Source organism: Pongo abelii, chromosome 6 (assembly GCF_028885655.2).
Source record: "Pongo abelii isolate AG06213 chromosome 6, NHGRI_mPonAbe1-v2.0_pri, whole genome shotgun sequence".
NCBI classification, from domain to species: Eukaryota; Metazoa; Chordata; class Mammalia; order Primates; family Hominidae; genus Pongo; species Pongo abelii.
In genome coordinates, this window is record NC_071991.2 from 99,205,870 (window position 1) to 99,222,990 (window position 17,121).

The 17,121-nt window shown below is 40.6% G+C and overlaps 1 protein-coding gene across 4 annotated transcripts in view; it reads left to right on the forward strand.

Moving 5' to 3' along the window:
- The window catches only part of GSAP (gamma-secretase activating protein), a 105,058-nt gene that overhangs the window by 18,135 nt on the left and 69,802 nt on the right, over positions 1 to 17,121 (forward strand). For all 4 annotated transcript variants that reach the window (XM_009243098.3, XM_009243097.3, XM_002818307.5 and 1 more), the window contains exons 4-7: positions 976 to 1,045; positions 1,357 to 1,410; positions 11,253 to 11,341; positions 16,052 to 16,121. In XM_009243098.3, coding sequence (XP_009241373.1) covers positions 976 to 1,045; positions 1,357 to 1,410; positions 11,253 to 11,341; positions 16,052 to 16,121 — 283 coding nt within the window. The remainder of the gene's footprint in view (positions 1 to 975; positions 1,046 to 1,356; positions 1,411 to 11,252; positions 11,342 to 16,051; positions 16,122 to 17,121) is intronic.

The window sequence follows — 17,121 nt, forward strand, 5'->3', positions numbered from 1 at the left end:
AGTCAAAGGAAACTGACAATTCTCACATGAATTCAGTACCTGATTAACTGAAAGTTCACTTTCTGTAATCAGTTGTTCCCTAACTTTCCCAGCTTTTCCCATCAACTTCTAGCTATAGGGGTCTGGTGTGTTCTCGATACTTTTTTAGTATGCAGATACTAGTAACCTTCTTAATACTTACACTATTTACTGTTTCTCTTAGTCAGTTCTCTTCTGAGGTCTAAGACTGTCTCTTTCCCTTATCCTCTGGGTGTTCTTTAAGAGAGCCTGCCTAATAGAACTGGTGTTCTCTAGTTCCTCAATTTCTACATCACATCCTCCTGCATGGGCATTTTCATTTTCTTTAATATTCAAGAAAATGGAATCTTGCAATATTTTGAACATTTTAAACAACAACAAGGAAAAAAAATTAAAGAAGACTACCTTCCCAGTCCTCTAAATATGAAAGGCCTATGGGAGATGCACTTGTGACAGTGGCTAAGAAAACTAATGATTATTTTGTAATTAATTACCTCAGTAATTACAATAACTAACATTTGAGTGCTTATTGCACTAAGTGCTTCATATAGATTATCTCACTTGATCCCCCTAACAATCCAATGAGTAGATGTTATGATTCCTATTTCACCGATGGGGGGATAGAGAAGCTGAATAATTTATCCAAGGTCACACAGCTAGCAAGTGACAGAGTCAGGATTTGAACCTGGATCTAGCTGGGCTCCAATGTCTATGCTGTTAACCACTATACTTGGTTGTCTCATGGCTAAATATTAGTGCCAACATGGCTTACAATAGCAAACTTTTTTTTGGTAAAGAGTAGTCTGGAATGTGTCAGCATAGCTAAACTAGTTTGATTCTTTACTGAAATATTTTGCCCCAGTAATACTTAGCACAGAGCTTAATGGGAATTTATGTTCATACAATTGTTATTTAATGTATGAAACTTCAAATTAAAAAATACTTTTGTTTCAATAGCTTCTGTATACCTTTGAGAAAGACTTGCAAGTTTTCAGTTGCTCTGTCAACAGTGAAAGAACTTTGCTTGGTAAGTTGAGCTCTTATTGCTACATGTCAAGAACTGAACTACATCTTTCAAGAGTTTCATAGTATTAGATTTTTGCAGTATTAAATTATTATATAACAATAATTTCCTAGGAAAGAAATGTTCTTGAGAAGTTAAGTTTGAAATAAAGAATATGGAGGGTATACCTACAAAAAAGAATGCTTTGTGTTCTGCCCTTATCTTCCGTTGACATATCCTTTGAGCCCTCATCTATTTCAGGTTTAAACTGGTAAACTTTAACAAGCTACCATATGGATCAATTGCTAATGGATTTGTTTTTGTTTTTCCATTAGCTGCAAGTTTAGTTCAGTCTACTAAAGAAGGAAAAAGGAACGAACTTCAACCAGGTAATGAAATTACACTTTTTAGTATCTATGGGTAGATGAAGGTTATTGGTAGATGATTTATTATACTACCAAATAAAATTTCAGGCATCTTTAGGAATAGCCTTATCGTATCTCAGAATAAAAGGCAAAGGTCATGTCAAGCATGAAAAAGACTTAAAAAAAATTTTTTTTCAAGCAAACAGAAAAGTACAGACAATGATCTAACAGTGATTCAGCAGAAGTATTAAGATGGTAATTAGTACCTGCAGGCTAAATAAATGCTGAAGTAGAAACCTATGGTCAGATGTTGGTATAAAAGATTGGGAAAGTCAAGAATGCATCTTTTCTTATATCTGGTTAAGTATTGATTAGTACCTAACACATTGTAAGTACTACACCAGTACTAAAGATTAATTCTGCTCATTTGCTAAGGCCCACTTTATAGTTTTGTAGCTATGTGATGCTCCCTAGCCCCTCCCCACCACCTTTTAAAAAGTGCTGTAAGTCATCCCTCTGTCTATAACTCAACAGTATTGAGTGCCTGCTGGGGGTCAGGCATTATGCATGGTGCTGGAGATACAAGGGTGTGTAAGAGAGATATAGCATCTACCCTCATGGGGCTTTCAGTCTAGTCTAAGGTTTCAAATGCAAATGCATACATTGGCCAGAGAGACCATGTAAATATGTGAAGCAGATTGAATGTAAGAAAAAAATCAAGTGACCAGCAGAATGTCTTTGTTTTTTTTTTTCCATTTTTAACACAGAAACCAAGAAATATTTTTTTTCTTTAATGGAAAAAAAAAAAAGTTCAAGAGATATAGGGACTAGTAGTAGGGTGGGGATGCCCCGTGGGGGACTTTCAAGAAGGGGAGCCACTACTCAGCTCTAGCTTTTTGTTGTCACTAGCAAGTCCAGTGGAACTGGCTTTTCAATTTATCAAGGGAAGTCTGGAGCTTTTTGTAAAGAACGAATTTGTAAATGTTGGCTTGAATATATTTAAAAATCCTACTTGGGACAATAATCACCACCTGTGGGCTGGAGCCAGCCTGTGATTACCATTGGTCAACTTCCGGCCTAGTGGGTCTCCTATCAATCTCTTACTATTCTGCTCCCAGGTGCTTTCCATCTGTTCTGTTTATTTGACACTTAAATTCCTTCTTAAATTACTTCTTTTGTTAGCATAGTTCCCACTCAGATGTATTTTCCTGCCGTTGCATGTGATGGAAAAACCCTTTGTACTTACTTTCCACATGAGGCTTGTGAGGCACTCCCAGGCTTCTCATGACACACATTTCCCCAGAGCCTAGTCTGCAAGGGACCTTCTTGGGGGCCTCAGTAAAATTGTTTATGGGAGATTTGGTGGGCAGGAGGCTCACCTGAAATCTCATCATTTGTATTGCTCATCCTTACCCTCCCGTTGCCATGATATACTGAGAACAACCCCTTCCGTCTTTGGTGCCATGTCCTCCTTTTCCCAGTACTGTCAGCACTCTCTGCTCCTTTTAGAATTAAGCGCAGGGTTTGCTGGAGAGGAGAGGGAACTGGAATAGCTTAAGTGAAATATGATCTGGGACTTCGGTGTTCCGACCCTTAAAACAAGGGTATGGGCAAAACCCCAGGATATGGCTGCGACCTTTGGGCAATAGACCCATTTCTCCAAGAAGAGGAAAGGCCTAGCTGCTGTGTTCCTGGAGGTGGTGAGGGTGGGCATCTGTATAGAAACTTGGGTTGGCTCCTGTGCCTCCCAGTTCTTCTTGAGCCTTATTTTTTTAGCCTTAAAAATTCTTTATTATGTTGGGAAACTGAGTAGTAACTACATTTTTTACATCTATCTATTGTTCACCATCTATGCCTGACTGTCACACAGAACAGTAGTCCTTTATGATTATGTAGATTATAAAATTTACTTTCAGGCCAATTTTAAACTTTACCTGATTGCAACATTAAAATCTATTCAGGGATGCTTGCTCAGTCTTGTTTAAGTTTGATGCACTTATAGTGAGATGATCTGCTTGCATCTTTAAAAACAGTGCAATGAACATTATTAGTTATTATATTGGATACCTCACAACTTTACCATGTTGGCCAGCTCTGCCTAGATATAGTCTGACAGTGCCTCACCTCAGCTGCCCTACCTGTGTCTTGCTTTCTGCCAAGGGCGCTTAGGAAAATCTATTTACTGCCTACACATGTACAGCTTGGAAGTATGGTTGGGCATGATGCCCAGGAGAATAACCCATGACCAATGGTGGCAAGGAGCTGAAAGATAAATGGTCTTCCTTTCCGTCTCTAAAGTGGGTAATTGTGAGGTGTACTCCAAGCAGCTTAAAATCCAAGGTGGTCACTAATTTGATAATGCCCCATTTACTGGTGTACTTTTCTTCCCTGCTTCAGTCTTCCCAGTCCCTTATGCCAATGCTGGCTGGAGTGATCCTAGAGTTATATTGCTCCCTGAGTTAAGTTCTTATGTTAGTGTGAATTTCCCCATAACTGTGCCTGAAGCAGAGATTTGAGTCCAATTAATTTATTTGGGGAATGATACTAGGAAAGGCCATTAGGGGAATGTTTAAACAGAGACCTGAAGGTGGGGATGGAACAAGCATGAGGCTATGGAGAAAGCACATTTCTGGCAGATCAGTCATCACAGGACTATACTTGGTAGACTCGCTGTTCAAGGATAGTGAGGAGGTCGGTGAGATGAGTGGAGTGAACAAGGGGCAGAGTGGTAGGAACTGAGGGCAAAGGAAAAAAGAGGTGAGGTGCAGACGGATCACATAGACCCAAGGAGGCCATTGTAAAGGTGTGGCCCTCATTCCTAGTAAAATGGGAAGAGATACGCATACTGAGCAGGGACGTGATCTAACTTGCTTCATAAAAGGATTGTTGTAGCTGCTGCATGGAAGATGGACTGCAGCAGGGCAAGGAGAGAACTATTATAGTCTAATGGCTTGGACTGGTAAAGTGGAGCAAGGGGTAAGTGGCTGTGTTTGGATGTATTCGAAAGATCGACTTGTCAAGATTGGCTGCTTGGCTGGGCACAGTGGCTCATGCCTGTAATCCTAGCACTTTGGGAGGCTGAGGCAGGTGGAACACCTGAGGTCAGGAGTTTGAGAACAGCCTGGCCAACATGGTGAAACCCTGTCTTTACTAAAAATACAAAAATTAGCCGGGTGTGGTGGCACACGCCTGTAATTGGGAGAATACAGGTGGCAAGCCTGGGAGAATTGCTTGATCCCAGGAAATAAAGGTTGCAGTGAGCAGAGATCACGCCACTGTACTCCAGCCTGGGTGACACAGTGAGACTCTGTCTCAAAAAAAAAAAAAAAAACAAAAACATATATATATATCTATGCATGTATGCCGCTGGATTTGATGGGAACATAAGAAAAAGAGACAAGTCATGCGTGACTCACTTTAAAGTTTTTGGCTAGAACAGGTAGAAGGGCATGTGGGTGTATATGTGTGTATGGGAGGTGCAGGAAAGAAGAGTTTCATTTTGGACTTGCTCAGTTTGACATGCCTAATAGACATCCCAGTGGAGATGTGAGGTGGAGTTTGGAGATGAGTCAGAAGGCCAGGTAAGAGGTCAGGGCTGGAGAGACACATTTAGGAGTCATCAGTATATGAAAGGTATTGCTCATCATGGGAAGGTTTCATTTTGTTCAGTAAAGATTTCAGATGATGTAACCAGAAAGCACTACAGGATTTATTAGAATGTTTTATTTGAACGAATATTTTGGAAACGTTTATTTTGTCTGTCCATCAAATGGCCTTACAAGCCATTTGATTATAAGATGTGGTTTGTCTCAGGTGGGGTTTAACACTGTTGCTTAAAATAAGATTTTTCCACTGTAGATGAGACAAATTGTACCATTTTTTTGTAAACAGGGTTCTTTGATCCACATACTTTACAATGCAGTTTTTTTCTTTTTTTAATCAATAATGCTCCTTTTCTTGGCTGTAGAGATGGCAGAGTGAATATTTTACTGAGAAAATGGACTTCCATAGGAAACCAGGCTCTGGCTGTCCCCTTCATCCTCCCCTGTGTAGTTGCATTTGCCACAAGTCACAGCAGATTCCCACTGGGCAGCAATTGGGGTGACCATATGGGTCAGGGGCCCCATTGCCACTGAGATTTTCCAGAGCTCCTTCTCACCATCATAGACAGTCAAGTTTCACAGATGCTCTGTGAAGCTGTGATTTGGTTCAAGAGCTTGAATAACCAGAGCTCCTTCAGAACCAGGCCATATTGAACTCTCCCATCCTTGTCACCATTTCACAGCATGTGCCTGGATCACACCATGGTCTTTTGCTCACCTCCGTTCTCCTCATGTCATGTCTATCCGTCTGCCTGATCCTGCTGTCTCTCGTTCTGGTATCCAGATATTGCCTGGTCTTGTCTTCCCCTTCAGTGATGGTCTCCCAGTCTCCACTGATAATCTTTTTTTTTTTTTTTTTTTTTTTTTTTTTGAGACAGTGCCTTGCTCTGTCACCCAGGCTGGAGTGCAGTGGTGTGATCTCAGCTCACTGCAACCTCCACCTCCCAGGTTCAAGCGATACTCCTGCCTCAGTCTCCCGAGTAGCTGGGATTACAAGTGTGCGCCACCACCCTTGGCTAAATTTTTGTGTTTTTAGCAGAGAGGGGATTAGTCATGTTGCCCAGGCTGGTCTTGAACTCCTGAGCTCACTTCAGCCACCCAACATGTTAAGATTACAGGCATGAGCCACTGTGTCCAGTCTCCACTGATATCTTGATTCTCAAAATTCTTTTTTTTTTTTTTTTTTCCTGAGACGGAGTCTTGCTCCGTCGCCCAGGCTGGAGTGCAATGGTGCGATCTCAGCTCACTGCAACCTCCGCCTCCCAGGTTCAAGTGATTCTCCTGCCTCAGCCTCCTGAGTAGCCAGCACCACAGGCATCCACCACCACTTCCGACTAATTTTTATATTTTTAGTAGAGACAGGGTTTCCCTGTGTTGGCCAGGCTGGTCTCGAACTCCTGACCTCAGGTGATCCACCTGCTTTGGCTTCCCAAAGTGCTGGGATTACAGGTGTGAGCCACCACTCCCGGCCATCAAAATTCTTAATTTAGCACCTCATAGAATAATGGGATTTTATGGCTGAAAGGGATTGTAGAAGTAATCTGGTTCTTTGGTCTTTCATTTTATTCTGATTATTTTTGAGACAGGGTCTTGCTCTGTTGCCCAGGCTGGGGTGCACTGACATTCTTATGGCTCACTACAGCCTCAACCTCCCTGGCCCAAGCAATCTTCCCACCTCAACCGTCTGAGTAACTGGGACTATAGGCACACACCACCATGTCCAGCTTGTTCTTAATATTTTTTTCATTTTTTTGTAGAGATGGGGTTTTACGATGTTGCCCAGGCTGGTCTCAAATTCCTGGCCTCAAGTGATCTTCCTGCCTTGGCCTCCAAAAGTGTTGGGATTACAGGTGTGAGCACCTTGCCCTGCATATTTTATTATGTTTAATAATGAGGCATTGAGGCCTAGGAAAGCTTGGTGATTTGCTGTGAAGTAAATACCAGCATAATGGCAGAACTGAAACTAGAACTTGATGTCTCTAGAATCTTAATTCACAATGCTTCCTTTTTCACTGTGAAAGCACATGGTATGTTATTGAGAGAAATTACTGTTTGCAAAGGTTTACTCTTATTATGCTAGTAATATTAGTCAAATGTCTGGGTTGTACTCCAGAAGGGAAAAATTAGTGTAGAAAGGTGTTTTCTGCCTTCAAAGATCTTCCCATTTTAAAGGTAAGAAAATCTAGCTGATAGCTGGCTATCTCCTTTGGGTACAAATTCCTGCTTTAAAAAAAAAAAAAAAGCCAAATATATGGTGATTCTTTTTCTTTTTCTTTGAGACGGAGCCTCATCTGTCACCCACGCTGGAGTGCAGTGGTGTGATCGCAGCTCACTGCAACCTCTGCTTCCTGGGTTCAAGTGCTTCTCCTGCCTCAGCCTCCCGAGTAGCTACAGATGAGTGCCACCACACCCGGCTAATTTTTTTTTTTTTTTTAGACGGAGTCTTGCTCTGTCACCAGGCTGGAGTGCAGTGGCGCAACCTTGGCTCACTGCAACTTCCGCCTCCTGGTTTCAAGCGATTCTCCTGCCTTAGCCTCCCAGGTAGCTGGGACTACAGGCGTGTGCCACCATGCCCAGCTATTTTTTTTTTTTATTATTATACTTTAAGTTTTAGGGTACATGTGCACAATGTGCAGGTTTGTTACATATGTATACATGTGCCATGATGGTGTGCTGCACCCATTAACTCGTCATTTAGCATTAGGTATATACCAATGGAACAGAACAGAGCCCTCAGAAATAATGCCGCATATCTACAACTATCTGATCTTTGACAAACCTGAGAAAAACAAAAAATGGGGAAAGGATTCCCTATTTAATAAATGGTGCTGGGAAAACTGGCTAGCCATATGTAGAAAGCTGAAACTGGATCCCTTCCTTACACCTTAAACAAAAATTAATTCAAGATGGATTAAAGACTTACGTGTCAGACCTAAAACCATAAAAACCCTAGAAGAAAACCTAGGCAATACCATTCAGGACATAGGCATGGGCAAGGACTTCATGTCTAAAACACCAAAAGCAATGGCAACAAAAGCCAAAATTGAAAAATGGGATCTAATTAAACTAAAGAGCTTCTGCACAGCAAAAGAAACCATCATCAGAATGAACAGGCAACCTACAGAATGGGAGAAAATTTTTGCAACCTGCTCATCTGACAAAGGGCTAATATTCAGAATCTACAATGTACTCAAACAAATTTACAAGAAAAAAACAACCCCATCAAAAAGTGGGCAAAGGATATGAACAGACACTTCTCAAAAGAAAACATTTATGCAGCCAAAAAACACATGAAAAAATGCTCACCATCACTGGCCATCAGGGAAATGCAAATGAAAACCACAATGAGATACCATCTCACACCAGTTAGAATGGCAATCATTAAAAAGTCAGGAAACAACAGGTGCTGGAGAGGATGTGGAGAAATAGGAACACTTTTACACTGTTGGTGGGACTGTAAACTAGTTCAACCATTGTGGAAGTCAGTGTGGCGATTCCTCAGGGATCTAGAACTAGAAGTACCATTTGACCCAGCCATCCCATTACTGAGTATATGCCCAAAGGATTATAAATCATGCTGCTATAAAGACACATGCACACGTATGTTTATTGTGGCACTATTCACAATAGCAAAGACTTGGAACCAACCCAAATGTCCAACAATGATAGACTGGATTAAGAAAATGTGGCACATATACACCATAGAATACTATGCAGCCATCAAAAATGATGAGTTCATGTCCTTTGTAGGGACATGGGTGAAGCTGGAAACCATCATTCTCAGCAAACTATCGCAAGGACAAAAAACCAAACACCGCATGTTCTCACTCATAGGTGGGAATTGAACAATGAGAACACGTGGACACAGGAAGGGGAGCATCACACATCGGGGACTGTTGTGGGGTGGGGAGGGGGGGAGGGATAGCATTAGGAGATATACCTAATGCTGAATGACGAGGTTTTTTTTTGTATTTTTAGTAGAGACGGCATTTCACTATGTTAACCAGGATGGTCTCAACATTCTGACCTCATGATCCGCCCGCCTCAGCCTCCCAAAGTGCTGGGATTACAGGTGTGAGCCACCATGCCTGGCTGTGATTATTTTTCTAATGAGAAAATTTCTTCTATCTCCCCCAAAAGGTTTTTTCCCCCCCGCAGTTAAAATACATAAACTTTTGGCCTGGCACATGGTGAAACCCCATCTCTACTAAACATGCAAAAAAATTAGCCGAGTGTGGTGGCGGGTGCCTATAACCCCAGCTACTCAGGAGGCTGAAGCAGGAGAATTGCTTGAACCCAGGAGGCGGAGGTTGCAGTGAGCTGAGATTGTGCCATTGCACTCCAGCCTGGGTGACAGAGTGAGACTCAGTCTTGTAAAAAACAAAACAAAACAAAACAAATATATATATACACACACACACATACACACACAACTTTTAGGTCAAAAAAAATATATATATATATACACACACACATACATACACACACACACACACATACTTTTAGGTCAAAAAAAAGTCAGCTTGTGCTATTTAATATACTAATTTAGTCATACACATTTAAGATAACAAGAAAAATTCATTTCCAGCCCGCCCACATACTCACCTCTCAACAGAGCATTTCTATTCTATTTTTCTTCACAAATATCTTTGACACCAATGTCTTTCTTATTCCTGGAGCCATTTTTTGAGTCATCAAGCAGATTCCCAAAGTAACTCATCCATACCCTTGGTTGTAAGATCCTGTCACTAGGATTTTCATCCTAAGCCACAAGCACCCATTCAGCAAACATTGGATTTCCATTTGTTCTGTAGTATGTATATTATATGATTCAATATAATAACTCACTGTCTTTTTCAAGTAATATTTAAAAGGCATGTTTATAGATAGATCCAGACCTTCCAGTTGTTAGGACATAGCTCAGAAATTGTTTTACGTTCTTTGCTTTTTTCAAAAAATAAAGCAGTGCTATCAGGTTGCTTTCTTAAATATTGAAAACTAACACTGATTAAATTCCACGCTTCTGTGCCATCCCCAAATTGTATATTATTTTTCACAGTGAAGTCACTGAGAGACACTGGATCATATTAGAGTCTCAATAAAAGCTCAAATATAAGGCCAGTCCTTCTTCTCTATGGTGTAATCTTGGGGGAGGGGGAACCTTGACCTAAATTTAGATATCTTTGTAACTCCATGCGGGGAAGCCCATGTCCATGGACTTCCTCCTGATTGCTGTATTTTATGGCATTTGCTCAGATGTGACGCTGAAGAAGTAAGTGGGTCATTGTCAGTGCTGTACCACTGTCCCTGAGGGAAACCCAGCCTGTATCCTACTGATAGATACTGTCAGCCTTAACATGTTCATGTATCAGAAATCTTTTTATTTTCCTACACAAACCATATTTGCCATTGTGCTGCCGAATTGGAGTGACACAGAATTGCACTGTGTTTGTTTAGACTTAAAAGCCTAGAGGGCTTGTGGAGCTATGCTAAAAATGGCATGGAGTGAGTACAAACAACTTCTTCACTCTGTGCACGTTGATTTCTCCCTTGAGATCTTTTCTGTGTCTCTGTTGAATTTGTAGAAATGTCAAAGTCAAACTTTAAAGTCAAACTTTAAGAAAATCACCTTTTTTTCCCCCTGGTAGAATAGCTAATACAATAGTTAGCATATTTGTATTTTCAGAAAGTTCAGACATGTCTGCTTTTGCAAATCATAGAATTGTGATAATTGGGAAAAATGATATCCATTAGAAACCCATTAGGCCCTCTTATATGTTGCTGGTGAGAGTGCAAAGTAATATACAGTGATCTTTGATTTCAGAAGCCACTTGTGTTTTAAATATGATGCTTTTCTGTAAATGCAGAATTCTTATAACCTGAAACTTGTCTCCCTTGTATCTACTGTTGTTTCCAGGGCTGTTCAAAGACTTCCCTTTTCACATTTGCATTTCTTGAGTATCCTGTGGTTTTCATAATAAAATGCAGCTTCTTCAGGGCTCCTGAGGGTGTGGAAGGCAGGTCCTTTGCTGGGCTGATTGCTCTTTTGGGGTCCTGGAGCCACCACACATCCTAGAGAGTAGAACTGGGAACAGATTTACAGTTTCAGTCTCCTCACAGGACTTTAGGATGGTGGTAGAATTGTTTTATTAGTTTATAGTCACTGTAGTAGGGTTTACCGGAAATTGTTCTTCCTCCTTGCTTTGGAAAAAATAATGTGTGATATTATAATGTTCGTTACTAAAAGCCTTCTTTTCTCTGTAGGATCAAAGTGCTTGACTTTGTTGGTTGAAATCCACCCTGTTAACAATGTGAAGGTTCTAAAGGCTGTGGATAGCTATATTTGGGTTCAGGTAAGTAAGCATGCCATTTATCACTTACCTCATTAATCAAAAGGCGTGCAGCCTAGAAGAATTGGGGTTTACAAAGTACTTTCACTCTGTCATATTTAATCCTCAGAACAGTCTTGTAGACTACTATGGCTGGAAGTATCCGCTCTTTCTTTGCAAGCATTGAAATTAAGAACTCGAAGCTAGCTCCACTAACTCTGTTTGTTTCATAGTAATGTAATATTTTCTGATGATAAAATGTCAAATATTAAAACACATTTAAGGTAAGCTTTAAAATGGTCAATGTAATGTATTTGCATGGTTGACAGATTAAGTATCTATGATTAAATGGCTTAATCCCTGAATTTATCAACTTCATGAGTTGATGCAGAAACTGCATGTATAATGTAGGTGGCATAGATACAGTCATTCCTCATTATTTGCAGATTCCATATTTGCATATTCTGCTACTCCTAAAATTTATTTGTAACCCCTAAATTAAACACTTATAGTACTTGGTCAGTCATTTGCAGATATATGCTGAGTGGTGAAAGAATTTGTCATCCAACATGCACATTCACAATTGAGGTTGAACACGGCGATGCCCTGCCTTTTTGTTTTAGCTCTCATACTAAAATGACAGTTGTTTTCATGGCCTAGTTCCATCTTTCAATTTTTGTGCTTTTTCCTGGCGATTTCACTGTTTAAACGGCTTCCAGGAATAGCGCTGAGGCACTGTCTAGTGTTCCTAAGTGCAAGAAGGCTGTCAGATGCCTTAGGGAGAAAATATGTGTTTCAGATAAGCTTCATTCAGGCATGAATTACTATGCTGTTGGCCATGAGGTTAAGGAGTGTCTTTAAATAGAAACACACAAAACAAAGTTATATACTAATCTGTTGACAAACATGTTGTGACTAGAGGCTTCCAAGAATTTATCCTTGTTTGGGTTTGGATCATAATCCCAAAAGACAATCCTGAACACCATAATCCTGAATGTTGAAATCCTGAAAGGTCAAAAGTCTAAAGTCCCAAAAGTCATGATCACAGGATAGTTAGTATACACGAGTGTCTATACTTTCAAAACTGTGTATGTTATTATTGCCTATTTTATTGTATAAAGTGGACTATGAAGTGTTCTTTTGTGTTTTGCTTCTCAGATAATTCTTCTTTTAAAAATGTCAATACATCTTTTAAATAATTTTTAAAATATTTTCTTCCAGAATTATATTTTTGGCATTTTGATCTTTTGGGATTTCAGTAGTTAGGATTATGGCATTTGGGATTGCGTCTTTCAGGATTGTGATCAACTCCCTTTGTATTTTCCCTAGAAACAGTGGTTCAGTATTCAGTATACGACATTTGTGGTGACTTTACAGAACATAACTACTGCAAATAATTTGAATCAACTGTATGTGTTCACACAGTGCTACAGCATAATTTCCTTTCGCCTAATTTCACATTTTGTTACAGGGTCAAAATATCATTTCTTTTGGTCTAGCTAGAGTCAATTTGCACCACTCAAAAGTATCTGCCTTTTTGTCCTACCAGCCTCCACCCTATGGGCCTCCCTATTCCAGTGGGTTAGGGGAGAGAGTTGTCTCTCTCTGTCCAGGGTCCTCCCCTGTCAGCCAGTCCTTTCAGCTGCGCATTTCCCCGCCACTCCTGACAGCACTATGGTCGCTCCTCAATTCCAGATATGGCCTGGCCTGAAGCTCCCAAGCTGCATTCTCCTACCCTTAGGAAGCTACTCCGTCTACACTGTCATCAGTGTGGGGAGGCTGGGGACAGAGCACACTCCCCTTTTCTGGTCTGTTCTTTGGCTTCCTTAGCATCTTGTTAGGGCCGTATAGATGGTAGAGACATGACTGAAGAATTGGGGTAACTAAAGGGAATTGGAGCATAGAAAGGGGAAAGTTTTTAAAAACAAGTGGTTGTTTACATTGCGAATATATTAAAATCTACCAAAAATTGTATATATTAAAGTGGTTAAAATGGTAAATTTTATGTTATGTGAACTCAGTTTAAAAAAGTTAAAAGTGGCTGGGCGCAGTGGCTCATGCCTATAATCCTAGCACTTTAGGAGTCCAAGGAGGGCAGATTGCCTGAGCTCAGGAGTTTGAGACCAGCCTGGCCAATGTGGCAAAACCCCATCTCTACTAAAAATATAAAAATTAGTTGGGCGTGGTGGTGTGCTACTGTAATCCCATCTACTTGGGTGGCTGAGGTGGGAGAATTGTTTGAACCTGGGAGGCAGAGGTTGCAGTGAGCCAAGATCGTGCCATTGCACTCCAGCCTGGGCAACAGAGCGAAACTCCATCTCAAAAAAAAAAAAAAAAAAAAAGTTAGAAGTACGTGGAGCAGGACAGCATCTATAGGCCAAAGGAAAAGTCCCAACCCAAATAAAGTAAAACTTGTACTAATTCTGTGGACCCATCTCAGTCCCTAGCCCTGCCTTCTGCCCCCCATGTCTATGCCTCTGGAGAGAGAAACTCCTCCAAACCCCAGTGGCAAATCCCCGCCTTCTCCCTCCTGCCGCTAGAGAAATGACATCTCCTGTCCATTGAGTTGGTCTTGCCCTGAGATCAATTTCCTTTTTCTTACAAAAACATCCATGATGATCTCCAGTAGCATATTTCCCTAACTCTGCATGTGTAGTCTTGACCACCTACACAGAGGAACTTCAGCAGGACAGTGGCAGGTGGGGCTTGGATCCCAATCCGGGACCCTCTGAGTGTTTCCTTCCAGCACAAGGTGTGTCTTCAAGATAGTTCCAGTGGGTAATTACACACCCTCTACACACCGAGACTACAGACCTCCAAAGACCAATATTCATTCTAAGTCTAGCTCCATATTTGTGAAGATAAATTTTTCGAAGTAAATATAATCTGCATAGAATCCTACTTACAATACAAAAATAAAATAAAATAAAATAACCGTGAGTGCTTTTGCAGAGCTGTGTCTGAATCCTGTCTACTTTTGCCTTCCAGGCCTTACTCTAGGACCACCTTATAATAGAAAGAAAAACAACACCTACCTAAACGGGACTTTTAAAATAATATTCTCCCTGATTGTCACAGGAAGACCAGGCAGAGGTTTAGAGGTTGGCAGTTACACCTCTTCAGCACCTCAGTCCATGTCACGTTCCTAAGCAGGCATGCCCTGGCCACCTCTGTAGACCTGGAGGCCATACCATCTTCCATAGCAGCAGATATCTCCATATTTTGAGGCACTGAACATTTGTTCTCCCATCCTATATGTGGTGTCATTCATCTCTGCTTTTCCTCAACTCTGGTATACAAAGTATCTTGTTTGATGTGTGACATTTTACAAATTATGAGACAATTAGTTCCGTATTATTTTTGTAGCTGAATTCTGCATTGCTATTTTATAATTTTGACTTTATTGCTGTGAAGCATATGTTTTGCTTTTCATTTCTAAAAGGGAACTCAACTGTAAATGTTCCAAAATTTGACTAGTACTATTTTTAATCTGATATTATGCAAAGGTAGGACACTAGGAAATAATAAAAAATAGTCCTAAGTTTAGTGAGACTAATAACTGGGAGATTGGGACATAAAAGTTATGCCCTTTTATATTACTTTCAAGTTTTGGGTGAGGAAAAGAACAAAATTCACGGGTCTTTCATGCTGCAAAATGAAATCGCTGGTTTACAATTGCCCTTTTGAGTCATCCTGTGACCAATTTTTCCTCATTATCACAGCTGACGGGGTCAGGACTTGTGTTGGTGGCAGCCTGCTTTGTCCTGCAAACAGACACATAGTGGTGGGCTTATATGGGAGAGCACAGAGAAGGAGGAATGGGGTGGATTTAAGCCTTTTCTTCCTGGTGACAGTTGTTCTATGCTTTCAGGCTTGTAAATCCTCAACTCAAGTGACACCATGACTCACTGTTCTTTCTTGACAAGTTCTGGTTATGTTGAGCTTTGTCTCTTGGATGTGGGACTTTGGAAGTTGTCGTGGGGAATATATTTACTTGGCTCTCAAATTATATACAAGGTTTTGTTGCACAACAACTATATCGACCACTGTGTGTGTGTGTGAAATAGAACATTCTGTATAAATGTTGTTTGCATTGTTTCTGATTGGTTTCAGAATCAAATATTCCAAATAGGAAGTACCATCCCTAGAAATAGCTTCAACCTTAACATTTACTGTTTATTTTACTTTATTTTTGGACAGTCTTGTTCTATCACCTAGGCTAGAGTATAGTGGCATGATCTTGGCTCACTCCAACTTCCACCTCCTGGGTTCAAGTGATCCTCCCACCTCAACCTCTTGAGTAGCTGGGACTACAGGCACATGCCACCACACTTGGCTAATCTTTTGTATTTTTTGTAGAGATGCGGTCTTGCCATGTTGCCCAGGCTGGTCTTGAACTCCTGAGGTCAAGTGATCTGCCTGTCTTGGCTTCCCAAAGTGCTGGGGATACAGGTGTGAGCCACTGTGCCCAGCCAGAAGCCTCACTGTTTAAATAAGTGAAGATAGTGTTGTATTTGAGATCAATTCCCCTCTGGAAAACTGAGGTTCTGAAAGTGTTCTGTTTTCTTGCTTGCTTTGACCTGCAATGTGTGTGTGCCGGTGATTCCCCTAAACTCTTCTGTGATTCCCAGTTTCTTCAATGGTATGTAATAGTACAGTCATCAAACACAACTTTGGAAATATTTGTTCAAGCAAGATAGTTGCTTACAATTATGATTAATTTCTTTTTTACAGTTTCTCTACCCACATGTTGAAAGTCATCCTCTTCCAGAGAACCGTCTGTTACTGATTTCAGAAGAGAAATGTAAGTGTATCTTTAGGTGGAATATGGGAATTTCATGAATGGCATATCGTCTCCTAGTGTGGGACATGATTGAATCTTCTAGATATCCACCTGCCATTGTCGAGGGTCTACTAAGCTTTGATGTCCATATGAGACCTGGAATTCCTTGAGAAGGGCTTTTCCTTTGGCCCCCAAGTGTTGTTCCCTTTGGCTCTGTTCAGCTTTCTCATCCTGGGAATGATGGGCTCTTGCATACGTGGATCTGCAGTTTTGTCCCATGGTAGAATGTTTGTAGAATAGTTGCATAGGTCATTTTTGTCATTTTTAGTTCATCTGTCTTTTGGATGTCTGTCATAGTGGATAACTATAATATGGAGATGCTTGGATGGAGAGGGGAAGATTTTAGTAGCTAGAAGAATCCCATGGCAGAACTTGAGAAGACCTACTAACTTAGACAAGTTCAGGTAGAGGCAAATAAGTTTAGGACATAAAAGGTTATGTCCTTCCATGATGATTTCAAGTTAGGAGAGGGAGAGGAAGGGCAGAATTTACTGGTGGAGCTTATCTAGTAAGCTGTCTTTTGCATTACAAGATGAAACTGCTAGTTTATAGTTGGAAGGACAGGCTTGAGGGGTAAGGCTTTGTTCAGTCTCTACGCTCTTGCTCAGTTTTGTAACTAGGACCAGCAGAAGGTAAATATGGCTGAATTCAAATTGTTACTGATAGAAAGAGACCATCTACACAGATTGACTTTAGTGTTCAGGGTTTTGTTCATGTGAAATTGACCTCTATTAAAATGCTTCCCCAAAATGCCTTGTATAATGAGTTTTCTATCTGGTATGTTCATATAAACAAGTGTTTGGTATTTGGGAATTGAAGAATAAACTCTGCTAAGTAAGCCCTTGTTAGCCCTATACAACACTGATGGTATAGGGGAGTCAAGTACTTGCTGAGGGAACCCAGGAAAGCAGGAGGACTAAATGTTTCATGTATTGTTGATATTGAGGAGCAGAATAAATGC